Source organism: Canis lupus, chromosome 6, assembly GCF_011100685.1.
Source record: "Canis lupus familiaris isolate Mischka breed German Shepherd chromosome 6, alternate assembly UU_Cfam_GSD_1.0, whole genome shotgun sequence".
NCBI classification, from domain to species: Eukaryota; Metazoa; Chordata; class Mammalia; order Carnivora; family Canidae; genus Canis; species Canis lupus.
Window position 1 is genome coordinate 12,356,885 of NC_049227.1, and position 18,795 is coordinate 12,375,679.

Here is an 18,795-nt window from a genome sequence, read left to right on the forward strand (position 1 = left end):
TTTGATTACACTTTTTCTAGCGTCTTAAGATCAGGGCTTTGATCATTGATTTCTTGGTCTTTTTTCTTTTTTAAAATAGTATTTGGATGTAGAAATTGCCCTCTAAACACTGCTTTAGCTCTAGCCTATGAATTTTGGTGTATTTTGTTTTCATTATCATTTAGTTCATCCAGTCGAAATACAGTAGTTTCTAATTTTCATGGTAATTTCTCCTTTAACCCATGAGTTGAGTTTGCTTAATTTCCAGCATTTAGAAATTTACTAGTTACCCTTCTTTTACTGACTGTTGTCAGGTACCAATATACTGTATGATTTTGAGCCTGTGAAGTTTGTTGAGACTAGCCTTATGACTCAGGATATAATCCATTTTATAATGTTCCCTATATACTTGGAAAGAGTATGTGTTCTGCAGTTGTTGGGTGGAGTGGTCTGTAAATGTCAATGAGGCCAAGTTTGATAGTGCTATTCAAGTCTTCTGTGCAGCTCTAAGTGTGGATTTGTCTTCCTTAGGTCTGTCGACTTCAGTTATACGTATTTTGAAGCTATATGTTATCAAATTCTTATACATTTAGTATTGTATCTTCTGTGAGTTGACCCTCTGAACTGGATGAAATCTCCCTACTCATCTCTAACACTTATGTCAATTTTATTAGTCTCATAGAGGTTTTCATGGGAAAAGGGAAAAGATTAAATAGTTGAGAGGAGAGCTTCAACATAGAATTGGAATTTATTTTAAAAATCAGATGGACATTATATGACTGAAAAATAAAGTATCTTAAATTAAGAACTTAACAGGGCAGCCCGGGTGGCTCAGCAGTTTAAGCGCCTGCCTTTGGCCCAGGGTGTGATCCTGGAGTCTTGGGATCGAGTCCCATGTTGGGCTCCCTGCATGGAGCCTGCTTCTCCCTCTGCCTGTGTCTCTGCCTCTCTCTCTCTCTCTCATGAATAAATAAATAAAATCTTTTAAAAAAATTAAGAACTTAACAGTTTTTGATGTTCAGGATATTGCTTTCCATCCTTTTAAAGCTTTTTCTTATACTTAACAGTGCTTATGTTGTCTGTTACATAAATATATTTTCCAGTGTTATTTAAGTTATATGAGATATTGACTTAAATAAATTGGAAAGTGATCACCTCAGTAAGTTTTAATGTCCATCATCTCATATGGACAGCCCCTCCCCCCCAAGAAAAAGAGAAAAATGTTTTTTTTTCCTTTTGATGAGATCTTTCGGGATTTACTTTCATAGCAGCTTTCAAATGTGCCCTACAACAGTGTTAACTATAGCCCTCATGTTACCTTATGGCCCCATTACCTATTTATTTTGTAACTGGAAGTTTGTACCTTTTGACCTCCTTCATCCAATTCTCCTATCTAGGTAACCACATGTGATCTCACTTTTTATGAGTTTGGGTGTTTGGGGACGTTTGGGATGTTTTATTGGGTTCCAATATGTGAGATCCTATTTGTCTTTCTCTGCCTCATTTCACTTAGTGTGTATAATGCCTTCAGAGTTCATCCATGTTGCATATGGCAGGATTTTCCTCTTTTTTACAGCTGAATAGTAGTCACTTTCTAGCATCTTTTTCTTTTCTTCTCCTTTTTTTTTTTTTTTTTTTTAATTTATGAGAGAGGGAGCAGAGGGGGAAGGACAAGCTCAGTGCAGAGCCCAACATGGGGCTCAGTCTCAGGACCCTGAGAACATAACCTGAGCAGAAGCCAAGAGTAGACACTTAACTGAACCACGCATTAACTGAGTGAACACTTAGGCTGTGTATGCGTCTTGGCTATTGTAAATAATGCTGCAGTGAACATGGAGATGCAGACATCTTGACAACATTAGTGATTTCTTTTTTTCCAGATATATACCCAGAAATGAAATTGCTGGATCATATGGTAGTCTTATTTTTAATTTTTTGAGACACCCCCATACTAGCTTCCATAGTGGCTGTACCAATTTACATTCTCTCCAGTAGAGTACAAGGGCTGCCTTTTCTGTGTGTCCTCACCAGCATTTGTTATCTCTGTTCTTTTGGTAATAGTCATTCTAATAAGTGAGAGGCTATAGCTCTTGGTTTTGATTGGCATTTCCCTGGTGATTGATATTGAGTACCTTTTCATGTACCTGTTGGTTATTTGAATATTTTATTGGAAAAATGTTTATTTTTTATTTATTTATTTTTTTAATTTTTTTTTTTTATTTATTTATGATAGTCACAGAGAGAGAGAGAGAGAGAGAGAGAGAGAGAGAGGCAGAGACACAGGCAGAGGGAGAAGCAGGCTCCATGCACTGGGAGGCCAATGTGGGATTTGATCCCGGGTCTCCAGGACCGCGCCCTGGGCCAAAGGCAGGCGCCAAACCACTGCGCCACCCAGGGATCCCGAAAAATGTCTGTTTAGATCACTGTTTTAAAATTGGATTATTTGCTTTTTGGCTATTTAGTTGTAGGAGTTCTTTGTATATTTTGGGTTTTAACCCCTTACTAGATATTAAGAACTGCAAATATTTTCTCCCATTCCATAGGTTCCTGTAATTGATTTTTTTAAGTAATATTTTTTATTCTTTATACATTCCATCTGTTCTTTGATCTTTTATTTCTCTTCTGTATGTTCTTTTGGAATAGTTATTTATTTTTTTATTCTTTTTCCTCCCTCTGTTAGCTTTTAGTTACACGTTCTTTTATTTTTTCCTTAAGTGATGTTTTCATCACTTAGAATGCCCTTCACCAAATACATGGGAAGAGTTTTGACAGTCCGCATTCTTAAGGTTTTTTTTTTCTTTTTCAGATCCTTTCGAACAGATACTTACCATGTTTAAATATTAGTAAACACATACGTGTATGTCTGCATTTGAAAATGGCAGAGGGAAACAATAATGAAGAGGTCATTCATTTGAACAACTTTCACTGCCACAGGGGACGAGGTAAGTGTTCTTTTTCCCTTTCATCATTGCTTTTTCTCGTTATGGTACAGTCATAGTTCCTTTGAAATGAATCTGTTTTGCACTATGAGGAACCTAGAGATACTTCATTTTTTGGACCTTAGAACATCTGGTGTATTGGACTCATGAGACTAGAATTTTGTGTCAAATGGTGATATATACTGGTATGAATGAAGTTTAAAAATTAAATTAAAAATTAATAAGCTGGGATCCCTGGGTGGCTTAGTGGTCTAGCGCCTGCCTTCAGCCCAGGGTGTGATCCTGGAGTCCCGGGATCAAGTCCCACATCAGGCTCCTTGCATGGAGCCTGCTTCTCCCTCTGCCTGTCTCTCTGCCTCTCTCTCTCTCTGTCTCTGTGTCTCTAATGAATAAATAAATAAAATCTTTTAAAAAGTTAATAAGCTATTAATGAACAAGCCAAAATGAGCTGTGAATGTGTAGTCATTGGCTCTTAAGGGGTGGGAGTATGGAAACTGGCAGTTCTGTTTTTGAAGGAATAAGATCTTCAAAGAAGTGCTCCTTCAGGTCTGTATGATCTGAAAGTGCTACTATAGCATTTTTGCCCCCTAGTATGATGCTTGATTTATTTTTTGCCAGAAGATTCTGGTTGCCTTATAGGGAATTTTAGAACATGTATTCTTTGATTTTACAGTGCTTAAAATTTGGGGAAGTTCATTGATTCATAAAGGGAAGGGAGCTTGCATTTCTGTAACATTCCTAAATGCATATGGAGTTTCCAGTCAAATCCTAATTCACATTTACACCTAGGCTGAAAGGAAAAAATGGATGCTGCTGAGTAGGAAAAGTATTTTTCCAAGTATAAATTCCATGGAAGGGGGCACCTGGGTGGCTCAGTCATTTAATTAAGTGTCTGCCTTAGGCTCAGATCATGATCCTGGGATTGAGTCCCACATTGGGCTCCCTGCTCAGCAAGTGGTTGGCTTCTCCCCACCCACCCCCACATCCCCTCCCCTTCCCTCCTCTCCTTACCTGTGCACGCATTCTCTCTCTCTCTTTCTCTCCCTCTCTCTCCAATAAAATCTTTAAAAAAAAAATTCCATGGAAGAAATTTTACACTTTTTTTTTTTGTCTTTTCCCATTGATAATATTTTGTGCTTACGAGGATGATTTTTTTTTCTCAGGAGAGGGTAAATTATATACACTTGGCTTTCAGAGAGCATTTAAAGTTGAGCAGATTTTATTAGGCAGATAAATTGAGAAAAATAAAATGGTTAAACTATGTAAATTATGAGTGCAAAAGAAGTACTAATTCTTTTAGGATTTTATTAATAGTTTATTCTAACTTGGTAGTGAGAGAACCATAATTTTTTTGGATGCACAAATTTTTAAATCTTAGCCATAATTTGTATGTGATCATTTCCAATTTTTTTGAACATGTATATCAAATTAATGTTGTAGCTCTTTTTTAACTGGATTTTAAATCTACCTGAACAGAGTGTCCAAACAACTAATTCTTTGGGGGAGATTATTCACTTTGAAGGTATATTTTTCTGTTAGATGAGTTTTGTGTATTTAGCACCCAGCATGAGGATTTTTTTCAGGCATGCAGAGTTGTTTTGTCTTTATGTGCTGTATTAATAATTCTTATTATGCCAGCCCCTGTAGGTTTTTTATTTTTAAATCCTCTTTATTGAGGTATAATTTATTTAAATGCACACATTTTAAGCATATAGTTCAGTGAGCTTTGAAAAATGAATATAGCCATACAACCACCCCCTTTACTCATGATAGGGAACATCATTTCTGTCATCCCAGAAATGTTCCTTTATGCCCCATCTGCGATCAGTCCTCACCCTACTCCTGGACCAAGGAAACCACTGACCTACTTTTTGTCACTTTACAGTTTCATATAAATCGAACCATACAGTATATATTCCTTATACCTGAACATTTCTGCCCACTATAATGTTTTGAGATTCATCCACATTGCATGTATCAGTAATTAAATCCTTTTTAATTGAAGAGTAGTATTTAATTGTAAGAATTTTATACCCAGTGAAAATAGGCTTAAAAATGAAGGTAAAATAAAGGTGAAAAGTACAGGAATGAAAAAAGATTATGCAAATAGCACAAAAAAGAGCTGGTATGTCTATATGTTATCAGATAAGGTGAACATTTTAACCAGAAGTTTTGTTTTGTTTTGTTTTTAGATTTTATTCTTGAAAGCCACAGAGAGAGAGGCAGAGACATAGGCAAAGGGAGAAGCAGACTCCCTGCAAAGAGCCCGATGTGGGACTTGATCCCAGAACCCCAGGATCACGACCTAAGCCAAAGGCAGACACTCAACCACTGAGCCTCCCAGGCGCCCCTAGCCAGAAGTATTAATAAAGATAAAGAGTTTATAATGGTACAGGGGTTAGTACACTGGAAAGACAAAACAGTTCAAATCTCTAGACACTCAGTAACATGATGTCAAAATATACAAAGCAAAAATTAACAAAACTAAAAGAAATGGATAAATCCACAATCATAATGGAAGGTTTTAACAGGTTTCTTTCACTGACAGACAGCAAGCATACACAAACATTTGTATGAATATAGAACATGGAAGAACATGATCAACAAATTTGACATAATAGACATAAATGGAAAACCGAGTCTAATGTATTTAACAAAATTGGCCATATTTTGAGCCACAAAACAAGTTTCAGGTTTGAGAGGATTAAAATCCTATAGATTATATTTTCTAACCATGTTGGAATTAAGTTGTAAATCAATTACAGAAATATAATTAGAAAATTCCTGTATGTGTGGAAAATGGGAGTACATTTCAGTGCGACTTATGGTTCAAGAGGACAGCCCAGGTGGCTCAGTGGATTAGCGCCACCTTCAGCCCAGGGCATGATCCTGGAGACCACGGGATCGAATCCCATGTCGGGCTCCCTGCATGGAGCCTGCTTCTCCCTCTACCTGTGTCTCTGCTGCACTCTCTCGCGCGCACACTCTCTCTTTGTGTCTCATGAATAAATAAATAAAATCTTTAAAAAAAAAAAATCACAGTGGAAATCAGAAAATAATTTGAATTGCATGATAATGAAAATACAATCTGTTGAAGCTTATGAGATGCATCTAATGTCTTGTTTGAAGAAAACTGAATAAATGAAGACTTGGCAAACTTTTATTTTATTTTATTTTATTTTTATTTTTTTAAGATTTACTTATTTATGATAGACATAGAGAGAGAGGCAGAGGGAGGGAGAAGCAGGCTCCATGCCAGGAGCCTGACGTGGGACTCGATCCCGGGGCTCCAGGATCACGCCCTGGGCCAAAGGCAGGCGCCAAACCACTGAGCCACCCAGGGATCCCTGGGACTCGGCAAACTTTTAAAAGTCCAGATAGTCACTATTTTTGCCTTTCAAGTCTGATGGTCTCTGTTGGCAATTACTTGACTATACCATTGTAAGTTGTAACAGTGAAGGCAACTATAGATGATATATAGGTGAATGTGCATGGCTGTGTTCCAATAAGGACACAAAGTAGCAGGAACCATCCCACTCCACACTACTAGTGGGAGTTTAAATTAGCACAATTTGGAAAATTGTTTGCATCATCCACAAAAATTGAACATATGCTTTCCCTGATTCAGCACTTCCACTCCTAGAATGTACCCAACTGAAATGAGTATACCAAGAGACATGTGTAAGAATGTTTTAAGACAGCATTAGGGGCACCTAGGTGGCTCAGGTCATGATCTCAGGGCCGTGGGATCAAGCCCCAAGTCAAGCTTTGCATTGGGTGTGGAGCCTGCTTAAGAGTCTATCTTTCGGGATGCCTGGGTGGCTTAGCGGTTAAGTATCTGCCTTCGGCTCGAGGCCTGATCTTGGGGCCCAGGATCTAGTCCCACATTGGGCTCCCCACAGGGAGCCTGCCTCTCCCACTGCCTGTGTCTCTGCCTCTCTCTGTGTGTCTCATGAATAAATAAATAAAAATCTTTAAAAAGAAAAAAAAAAAAGTCTTTCCTTCTCTTTCTGCCCTTCCCCCGCCTCCCCTTTTTCTCTCTTTAAAAAAAAAAAAAAAAAAAAAGTATTATCCAAAATAGCCAAGACTGGAACCAATCCAAATGTCCATTGACAGAAAAATAAATAACTTATCCATTTACAACTTATCCACTATATGGTCTTATAGTGGATTATGTACAGCAGATAGCTACAGCACATGCCCCAACATTGGATACATGGACCTGCTATTTGCAAGAAAGCCAGAAATAAATGAATGTATATTCAAACAAGCAAAACTAGTCTGTGGAGTTAGGAGGCTATTAGTATGCTGGAAGTGTTGTATTTACTGACCTTGGTGATGGTCACTCAGGTTTGGGCCTTTTGATTAATTCATAGAGTTAGACATTTGGTTCATAGGCTTTGTTGTACGTTAATTTTTTAAAGGGTAATGTGTTATACATGGTGTGTTGGGGAGTATCTTGTCAACCATTAGGCTTCACTGTGAGGTGATAGGTTTCAAGCCAGCTTTTTCATTGGGTCTTCCAAGGTTGTTGATAAAGTGGTCTTTTCTTGGGCTGGTACTTCTAGACTGGAATCTACAGTTTTCTGCGTATAGAATCTGAGACTCTCAGCCAGCATTCTGGGAGCTAAACAGCAGAAGGCAGCCAGGATCTTGTTCATTATGCTGTTTAACTGGTACCCCTTTCCTCTCTTGACCTTGTGCCTGCTATCTAGTGCCTCTGCCTCAGCGTCTTTTCATAATGGACCTCCACAGGGTGGGTTTTTTGGAATGACTGACTGAGATTGGCAAATTCTCTCTCCAAAACCAGTGGTAAAATTAGACAAAATTGTCCAGAGCTCCACTCTGCTTGCTAGATGGGGTGCTGCCTAATTCATGAATGTTTAGTAAAGCCAATTGGATTTTCAAAAAAAAAATTGTCAAAAACAACCATTTAATAACTAGAAATGACCAAAGACATACAATGATTGAGAACACTCAGGAAAATCTAGAATTCTATCTCATGAAGTAAGCTACTTCTGGTTGCCTATCCTCATTGCAGGCTGTGGGTTTGAGCCTTCTCCCCTTCAAACTATCACTGTTAACCCTTTTTAATGTTGAAGAATTGGATGCTTGATGAAGTTAGGTAATAGTATCACGTGGCTGGCATATGGTAGAACAGAGACTTGAACCTAGGCGATCTGACCTTAGATGCAGCAAACTGCTGTCCCTGGCTCAACACAGCTGTGTTACTGGGATGAAGTGAGATACTTGACTTTAGATTGCTTTTCAAATTGTTGGATGCCATAAAAATAAATGAGCTATTAACCTTGAGAAAGATATAAACCTTTAATAGAGAAATTTCAACATTTGTAATGATAACGCATCTTTTCTTCTTGTGGTCACAGCCCCCCCCCCCCCAACCTTTTCTCTAGGACTCTTTTTTTTTTTTTTTTTTTAAGATTTTATTCATTTATTCATGAGAGAGACAGAGAGAGAGAGGCAGAGACACAGACAGAGGGAAAAGCAGGCTCCATACAGGGAGCCCGACCTGGGACTTGATCCCAAGTCTTCAGGATCACACCCTGAGCTGAAGGCGGCGCTAAACCACTGAGCCACTCAGGCTGCCCTCTAGGACTCTTAATGCATTTTCTCCTCATTGCCTGTTTTAACCTTTAACATTCCCATGGGCCAGGCGGGAAGAAATTAAGTTTGTGTTATCCAGTAATTCATATTAGACATACTCTATTTTTTCAAATAAAAAGAGTTAGAAACCTTGAACATAATTACTGTATCCAGGTAGTTAGTTACCTTAACTCTACTTGTACTTAAAAGGATGGGACCCCCGGGGTGGCTCAGTCAGTTTAGCATCTAACTCTTCATTTCAGCTTAGGTCATGATCTCAGGGTCCTGAGATCGAGCACCATGTTGGGTTCCACACACAGCAAGGAATCTGCTTTTCTCCTCCCTCTCTCTCTGCTGCTCCCCCTGCTCAAATATTCATGTGCTCTCTCATCTTTAAAAAATAATAAAATTTATTTATTTATTTTTTAAAGATTTTATTTATTTATTCATGAGAGACACAGAGAGAGAGAGAGAGATGCAGAGACACAGGCAGAGGGAGAAGCAGGCTCCATGCAGGGAGCCTGATGTGGGACTTGATCCTGGGTCTCCAAGATCACGCCCTGGACTGAAGACGGCGCTAAACCCTTAAGCCACCGGGGCTGCCCAATAATAAAATTTAAAAAAGGAAATTAGGAAGGTTCTGTTGTTTACTGTCATAGATGTTAATGGCTGTTTGAAACCATGAACTATGTGTATTATATTTAAGGTCTATGGCTAAGGTAAGCAAACTTTGGGATTTTAAATGTTAAATGAAAATTTTACTATTTTTGAGTGAAAGTTTCTTCAGATAGTTGAATAAAACAATGTTTTGTTTTTTTAAGATTTTATTTATTTATGAGAGAGTGAGAGAGAGCGCGATCATGCATGAGCAGGGGGAGGGACAGAGGCAGAAGCCGACTCCCCACAGAGCAGGGAGAAGCCGACTCCCCACAGAGCAGGGAGCATGTGGGGCTCGAACCCAGGATCCCAGGATCATGACCCAAGCCAAAGGCAGACACTTAACTGACCGAACTACCCAGGTGCTCCAAAACAATGTTTTATTCTCTGGGAGGAATAGAGATGAGGTCAGAGACCATACTTTCATTTTTAAAAATTGGCAGTCAAGATTTCACAAAGACTTTTCAAACATCGTATAAGAAAAAGTTAATGATCTTGTCAGATTTTCTGTTGGTTCCCAAAATGTATTATTGGCAAAGCTTACCACAGAAACCTGGCTATTAATACTTGGGTGGGTGTGCTGCTTGAATAGATAAGCTAACACATTAGTAGCCATGAATTTGGCTTTAGGCTTGACCCTTTTCATCCCAAAATTGAATTAAAAGACTGAATATGATCATATCCATCTGGTAACCTTGTTCTCTGCCTCCTTTTAGACTGGATCAATCTCAGAGATGGACCCATCACCATATCTGACTCCTCTGATGAGGAAGGGATTCCTATGCTGGTCACCCCAGCTCCTCAGCAACACGATGAAGAGGACCTGGATGATGATGTCATCCTGACAGAAGTGAGTTTTCTTAAACTTACCATGAGGAGGCATTTTTGTAAGTTAGTGATCTGATTCTTTGTCCCCGTAGCAGTGGGTGTTGGGGCTTTGTTGTAGGACAGCTGAGAGCACCACTTCTGCTGTATTGTGGCTCTGTGTATATGTTGTCCTGCATCTTTGAGAACAGCCTCTTTCTACACTGCCTCATGCCCCGTGCTTTAGAAGCCCTCTGTTTGGTCTGTTTCTCAATTTCTCCAGTATTGCTCTGACTATTCGTGCACTACTCTGCACTCTTATAATTACTGCAACCTTTTTTTGTTTGTTTGTTTCTAAGATTTTATGTATTTATTCATGAGAGACAGAGAGGCAGACTCCCTGTGGAGAGCAGATGCGGCACTCAATCCCAGGACCCTGGAATCATGACCTGAGCCAAAGGCAGATGCTCAACCATTGAGTCACCCAGGCACCCCTGTGCTTGTATTTTTATATAAATTTTGACCTCAGCTTTTCTAACTCCAATAGGCAGATCGATGAATTCAAAACAAATCTTACTGTTAAACTCAGAACAATATTTTATAATATTACTTTATAATATTTTTAATATATTCTAACTTTCTCATTCCATTTGGTCTAACCTTTCTTTGTATCCCTCAGCTAGAGCATTTTGAATTTTTCTTACTATAAATCTTAAACACTTTTTTCTTTAAAGATCTATTCATGAAAGACACAGAGGCAGAGACATAGGTAGAGGGAGAAGTAGGCTCCCTACAGGGAGCCGATGTGGGATTCGATCCCAGGACCCTGGGATCATGACCAGAGCCAAAGGCAGACACTTAAACACTGAGCCGCCCAGTTGTCCCTAAATCTTAAACATTTTTTGTTAATTTTCTTCCTGGTTATCTTTTCTATCACTTTTGTAAATGGCATCTTTCCTCTTCTCCTGTACCTTTTAACTTTTTTTTTTTTTTAATGAATTTTATTTATTTATTCATGAGAGACGTAGAAGGAGGCAGAGACAGATGCAGAGGGCGAAACAGGCTCCATGCAGGGAACCTAATGTGGGACTTGATCCCTGTGATCCCAGGATTCTCAGGATCACACCCTAGGCCACAGGCAGACTCTCAACCACTAGAGCCACCCAGGTATCCCAACTTTTTTTTTTATTTTTTTTAATTTAGGAGTCTATTAGTCTTAGTATTAATTTTATATTAATTTCATCTTATCTTTATTATCTATAGTTGTCTTTCAGTTGACCCTATGAACCTGTCTTGGGGTGGTATCTGACCTATCTACAAATAATGATACTTGCAGTTTCTTCCTTTCCAGTTTTTATATTTGTCTTTATCTTATCTAATTATGTTAAATTAATACCTTCTCAAAAATTTTAATGATTGTAATAGGAATGAGAAAAATACCCACTGACATAAATGGGAACAATTTCAATGTTTCTTCACTAAATGAGATGGTGGCTTTTTGCTTGAGGTACAATTTTTTAAAGTATGTTAAGGAAGTAGCCATCTACTTTAAGTTTTTATTAGTAAGTATAGAATTCTATCAAATTCCCTTTCAGCATTTGTAGAGATTATCATAAAATTTTTTTCGTTCCATTAATGTAAATTGTTTTGCTGTCCTTCCATAAACTCTGCTTGGTAATAATAGTATTATAATGTAATGGTAATAAGCCCTTAGAGTCCATCTGTTAAGATTTTATTTGGAGTTTTCTCCATAGATCTCATGAGTGATATTGGCCCATAGGTATATGTGTGTACCTATGCTATCTTTGATAGGGTTATTATAAATGTGATTGAGTCAGATTTCAGGAAAAGAATTCAGAAGTTTTCTTTTTTCTCCTGTGCTTTGATACTATTTTAAATGACATTGGCATTACCTATTCCTTACAAATTTGGTAGGATTTACACTACCCAACAGGCATTTGGGCTGTTGTTTATCTTGGAGGCCAGTTCTTTGAAACTATTTTGGGTTTCTCTCTGATAATTAACATTTCTAGATTTTTCTGTCACTTTTTTTTTTTTTTTTTTTTTAAAGTAGGCTGCACACCCAAAATGGAGCCCAATGTAGGGCTCAAACTCAACAATCATGATGATATCAGGACCTGAGCCAAAATCAACAGTCGGACATTGAACTGAGAGAGCCCCCCAGGTGCCACCTTCTGCCACTTCTTTTTTTAAAGATTTATTTTTTTATTTTAGAGAGTATGGGAGAAGCAGAGCGAGAGACCCTCAAGCCAACTCCAAGCTAAGTATTGGAGCCCAACGCTGGGCTCAGTCACACGACCCTGAGATTATAAACTGAGCTGAAACTTAAGAGTCGGATGCTTAACCTACCAAGCTGCTCCAGGCGCCCCTTCTGTCACTTTTATTTTTTTTTAAGATTTTATTTATTTATTCACGAGAGACACAGAGAAAATGAGGCAGAGACACAGGCAGAGGGAGAAGCAGGCTCCATGCAGGGAACCCGGCGTGGGACTCAATCTCGGGTCTCCACGATCACGCCCTGGACTCAAGGCAGTGCTAAACTGCTGGGCCACCAGGGCTGCCATTCTGTCGCTTTTAGTACCAGTTTTGTTCCTGATATTTTCCTACAAAATCATTTCTTTAGAGTTTTTTTTTTTTAGTGTATTTAATAAAATTAAATAACCTGATTCTCTCTGTCCTCTGTGGTTCTTCCATCTGTTTTGTATACTTGTGTTTTTGTCCTCTTTCCCTAATTTGATGAACTAACATTACCTTCCTTCCTTCCCTTTTCTCCTTCCTTTACCAAAGAAACTGCTTTGAGATTGATGTTCTAGTGCTTCCATTTGTTCTCTTATTAGTTTCTGCTTTTGCTTTGAATGCTTTTCTTCTGCTTTAGCATATTTAATATGCTTCTTTAACATTTATTTTATCCTTTTACTGACTTCTTGGGTTACTCATTATTATTTTATATTATTATTCTGGTTACTTACTGCCATTATATATTACCTCAAAACTTAATGGCTTGAAACAGCTACAGTCATTTGTTTCTGTGGATCAGGAATTTGAGAAGGGCTCAGCTGGATGGTTCTGGCTTAGGATGTCTTGTGTGGCTGTCGTCACAGTGCTGAAGCTGGGGCCGTAGGGGACTGGAGCAGCTGGAAGCTGGCAGGCATTGCTCTCACTAGGGCTTCTTCATAGGATCTCTCCCTTTTTAAAACAACTTCTTTGGGATAGAATTCACATACCATACAGTTCATCCATTTAAAGTGTACAGTTCAGGGGCACCTGGCTGGATCAGTTGGTTAAACTTCCCAACTCTTGATCTCAGCTCAGGTCTTTTTTTTTTTTTTTTTTCTTTCTTTTAAAGATTTATTTATTCAGAGAGAGCGCGAGAGAGGCAGAGACACAGGCAGAGGGAGAAGCAGGCATCATACAGAGAGCCCGATGTGGGACTTGATCCAGGGTCTCCAGGATCACACCCCGGGCTGCAGGCGGCGCTAAACCGCTGCGCCACCAGGGCTGCCCTCAGCTCAGGTCTTGATCTCACTCAGGGTCATGAGTTCAAGCCCCGCTTGTGCTGCATGCTGAGCATGGAGCCTACTTTAAAAAAAGGATACAGTTCGATAGTTTTTCATGTATTTACAGTTTTTCAGCCATTAATACAATCAATTTTAGGACATTTTCATTATCCCAAAAGGAAACCCTGTGCCTATTAACCGTGATTGCTAATCCCCCCCCACCATCCTCTGCACCCCACCCTAGGCAACCACTGATTTACTTCTGTCCGTATACATGTGCCTTTTATGGACATCTCATATGAATGGGATCATATAATATGTGGTTTTGTGACAGCCTTCTTTCATTTAGCTTAATGTCTTTAAGATTCATCTGTGATGTAGCATAAATCAGTGCTTCATTCCTTTTTATTGCCAAACAATATTCCATTGTATGGATGTACCACATGTTGTTTATCTATTCATCAAAATTGAAAGACATTTGGGATACTTCCCCTTTTTCCTGTTAATGCTAATGCTGCTATGAACATTCATGTAGCAGTTTTTGTGTGGACATGTTTTTTTTTTTTTCTTCCTTCATTATTGTCTTAGTCTATTCCAGCTACTATAACAAAATACACTGACTGGGTAACTTATAAACAACAGAAATTTATTGCTCACAGTTCTGGAGGTTGGTAAGTCCAAGATCAAGGCTCCAGTGTGGTTGTGTTTTGGTGAAGGCCCTCTTTCTGGTTCATAGCCAACACCTCTCACTGTGTCCTCACTTGGTGGAAGAGGCTAAGGATCTCTCTGGAACCTGTTCTACAAAGGCACTAATCCCATTCATGAGGGTCAGGAAGGGAGACACAGACATTCAGACTCAGACCATAGCATTTCTATACCTAGGAATCCTGTGATAACTCTGGTCTACTCTCCCAGACTGTTTTCCATAGCAGCTGCTCTATCCTACATTCCCACCAGCAGTGTACAAGGGTTTCAGTTTCTCCATATTCTCTCAAACAATTGTTAGTTGTATCTTTTTTATTACAACCATCCTCGTAGATATGAAGTGGTATCTCATGGTTTTGATTTACATTTCCCAATGGCTAGTCATATTTAGCCTCTTTTGATGTGCTTATTAGCCACTTGCATATCTTTTTTGGAAAAATGCCTATGCAAATCATGTACCCATTTTTAAACAGGATTGTCTTTGTATTATTGAATCTTTGTATATTATGGGTAGTGTACCCTTATACCTGATTTTTGGATATTTTCTCTCATTGTCTGTCTTTTCATTATTTGGTGATGTCCTAGAAGCAAAGAAGTTTTAAACTTTTTGGATCCCTGGGTGGCTCAGCAGTTTAGCACCTGCCTTCGGCCCAGGGCATGATCCTGAAGTCCCAGGATCAAGTCCCGCATCGAGTTCCCTGCATGGAGCCTGCTTCTCCTTCTGCCTGTGTCTCTGTCTCTCTCTCTCTCTGTGTCTCTCATGAATAAATAAAATCTTTTAAAAAAAAAAAAGTTTTAAACATTGATGAAATTCAGTTTGTTCTTTTGTCAGTTGTCATTGGTGTCATGTCTAATGTATATGATGTAGTTTAAGAGCTTGTTCAGGCTTTCTCACATCACAGAGGCTTCAGCATTATATAAATTAGTGCTTTAAATTTAAACTCTTCCTGGGTAAAGAGTGTAGAACACTTTAACTCTATTTATTTCCCAAATTAAATACTATTTAAAATATATTTTTATTCTGTATACATTTTTTTAAATCTACACAATCTTTCGTTTTATATGATCAGCATTCACTTTACCTCCTCCAAATATTTTTGTTGCTCTTCATTCCTTTCTGCATTTTGCAGATTATTTTTCTTCTACATAAGGAGCACTCCTTAGGATTTCCTTTACAGTAAATCTGATCTTTTCATCAAACATAAAATTCTATGTGGTAGTTATTTTCTTTTACCACTAAGGATGTGGTATTCCAGTGTTTTCTGTCTCTCATTTTTGTGTTGAAAAGCCCGTCTTATTTTTCCTTTTGAAGGCAGTATGTGCTTTTAAGAACTTATATTTGATTTCTAAAGTCTTCCTATGCTGTTCTTAGGTTTCTGTCGGTTTAATTCATCCTACTTAGATTTTCAAAATAAATCAAGCCCCTGTCCTTCCTGATTATTTGTATTTTGTTTTCAAGTGTTGTTTCTTGGGACGCCTGGGTGGCTCTTTGGTTGAGTGTCTGCCTTTGAATCAGGTCATGATCCCGGGGTCCTGGGATCGAGTCCTGCATCAGGCTCCTACAGGGAGCCTCTTCTCCCTCTGCCTATGTCTCTGCCTCTTTCTCTGTGTCTCTCATGAGTAAATAAATAAAATCTAAAAAAAAAAAAAAATACTGCTTTTTATCTCATTCAGAACTCACGTAGTTGGTTTTACTGTAGTCTTTACCTCTACCATTTTCTTACCTAATTTTCAATCATTTTGTATCTATGCCTTATTTGGGCTGCTTTCTTCTTTTTTTTTTTTTTTTTTTTAAGATTTTATTTATTTATTTGAGAGAGGACAAGCACACAAGTGGTAGGGAGGGGCAGAGAAAGAAGCAGCCACCCCACTGAGCAGGGAGCCAGATACAGGACTCCATCCCAGGACCCCAAGATCATGACCTGAGCCAAAGGAAGACATTTAACTTCCTGAGCCACCCAGACCCCCCGCCCCCAGGCTGCTTTCTTCTGACCTCTCATTCATTGTACTATTTTCTCTTCAACTCTGTTCATTTAGAATGCTGTATACCATCCATTTGTCCTAGTCTTAGCCGAATTTTTCCATCGGACAAAATTTCGGTTGGTTGGTTGGTTGATTGTTTCTTTCTTGCTTTCTTTCTTTTTTTCTGATATATTTTAGTTCTCTGCTAAAGTTCTCAATCTGGTCTTTTATTTCCTTAAACATGCAGTGTATGTTTTTTTTTTTTAGAATCCATGTCTGGTAGCTTCCCTCTCTGAAGCCTCTGTCAGTTTGTTTCTCTTATCTGTTAACTTCTCTTGGTTTGGTTTTCTATCATGTTGCATTGACTTCTCATATACCTACTTACTTTTATTGAGTGGTGATCATCGTATATGAAAAATTTGAGGTTCTGGATGATCTGTTTCTTCAAAGAGGTCCAACATTTGTTTCTCAAACTAGGTTGAGGGTCTAGCAGTTTCAAATAGAGGAATTTAAACTATCTAAACTCTAGGATTCATTTCCAGGGAGGTCCAGCATATTTCCAGTTTACCCTTGAGCTTGGGATTTCTCAGAACTCTTTCCCATAGTGAGTTCTGAATTCCACCTTTGGTGACCATAGCTCCTCAGTAAGGATGTCAGAAATGTTTGTCGTCTCATTTTCAGCTGGATCTGGAATTGGCAAATGCAGCTATAGGAGAAAACTATCCCAATGTGGGGTACATTTTGCTGGACTTCCTCCTGCTTCCTGTATCTCAGAATCCTTCAAGTAGATGTTTGATGTTGCTTTGATATTTTGACCAAGTTTTCTGCTTTTACAGCAGAAGGGTTATTATGAATGATTTGGCATGTTGTTAACTAGAAACAGAAGTCCACTTTTGTGTCCTTATCTATGTGCTTTCTGAATCACTGTGTGCCAATCACTTGATTATATAGTTGGGTCTTGCTTTAGGGGTTCTTTTTAAAGGGACTTTTAAATTTAATAGGTGAATCGATCTTGTTTATATTAAATTATTTATTTAATTGCTGCATCCAAGGTGGGGCTCAAACTCCTAACCCCAAGATCAGGAGTCACACACTCCCCTGACTGCATCAGCAAGGTATTTATTAATGGTGGCTTTTATAATTTGTTTTTAGTTCTTCATAATATTTATTTTGCTTTACATTTTTACTGCTTTTAAAAATAATGTTTGAGGGCCACCAAGTAGCTTACTTGGTTAAGCATTCAACTCTGGACTTCAGCTCCGGTTGTGATTTTATGGTCGTGGGGTGGAGCCCTCATTGGGCTCTGTACTCAGCCAGGATTCTGCTTGAGTTTCCTCTGCTTCTCTCTCCAGCTCATGCACACATGTGCATGTTCTGTCTCTCTCAAAAATAAATAAATAAGTCTTTTTTTTTTAATAGTAATCTTTCACTATATGTTCCCTGCATTTTGAAGGTTTTGTTTTTGTTTATTTTGGGACTGTGTTCTAGCTGATAATTTTTAAACTTTTTTTTATTTAAATTTTTTAAAGATTTTATTTATTTATTCATGAGAGACAGAGGCAGAGACATAGGCAGAGGGAGAAGCAGGCTCCCTGCTGACTCAGGACTTGATCCCAGGATCATGCCCTGAGCTAAAGGCAGATGCTTAACCACTGAGCCACCCAGATACCCCTTTTTGGAAAGCTTTTTATCCTTAGTTTTATTCTTTTTAGTTCTTCTGGTATTACTTTTATATTTTCAAATGCTGTCCTTACATATATTAATTGATTCATCAGCTTTAAATGTATTTTTTGACCCCTGGCTTCTTCACTTCACCTCCCAGCTTTTGATGATTATCTTGTTTCTACTCAGAAATGATTTAAAGCATTTATATTAAAGATTAATTATTTTATTACTTCTTTGTGTTCTTGTTTCTGTTTTGTCATTATTTTACCTCCTGGGTAGTACTAATTTTCTGTGTTACTCATCTGCCATTTCTTTTTTTTTTTTAAGTTGGGTATCTTATATAATTTCTAGTTGGTGTTTACTCAACTGTGAATGCAATTGAAGTTTTCCTGGACCGGCTCTTTGTAGGGAGTTATGTTGGGGAAAGGCTCAGGTACTGTTGTTGGCTAGCAGGAGTTCTCTCTTACAACAGACGGGTGTGTGTGTGTGTAGGCAGAGGGTGTTTGTGCACGTGGACTTAAGTTTATTTAGCTTTCTATTCTTATAACCTGGCAGAGGTTGCTGGTTCCAGAGAAACCCATTTCAAAGTTCTCTCCATCTGTGTCACTAACAGGCTACCCCCCACAGAGGTATCTGTTCCCATACAGTCTGAACTCCTCAGAAACTCCTGTCAAGTGGAGTGGTGGTTCCTCTTGTTCCAAACAGGGGATTGGTTTTGCCCTCAGGGCACACCACCATCTTTGGAAAACTCTCTGCCTTTCTGAAGCTTTCTCTGCCTTCCTTGAAATTTGAGGTGGTACTTTACTCACTGCATTTGTCAGCTCCTCCTCATATATGCTGTGTTTTGGGATTGCAGATGTCTTCTGGTTTTCATCAAAGATTTTCAGTTCTGTGTCTCATTCTTTTCTCAGGATCAGGGTGATTTCAGAGAAGAGTCAGAGGCATCTATAATTCTGCTATCT

At 38.5% G+C, this 18,795-nt stretch overlaps 1 protein-coding gene across 8 annotated transcripts in view; it reads left to right on the top strand.

Annotated features, from left to right (window-relative positions):
• RNF216 (ring finger protein 216) overlaps positions 1-18,795 on the top strand; it is a 161,549-nt gene that overhangs the window by 12,911 nt on the left and 129,843 nt on the right. For all 8 annotated transcript variants that reach the window (XM_038539546.1, XM_038539548.1, XM_038539551.1 and 5 more), the window contains exons 2-3: positions 2,786-2,921; positions 9,896-10,029. In XM_038539546.1, coding sequence (XP_038395474.1) covers positions 2,855-2,921; positions 9,896-10,029 — 201 coding nt within the window. In that variant the 5' untranslated portion in view covers positions 2,786-2,854. The remainder of the gene's footprint in view (positions 1-2,785; positions 2,922-9,895; positions 10,030-18,795) is intronic.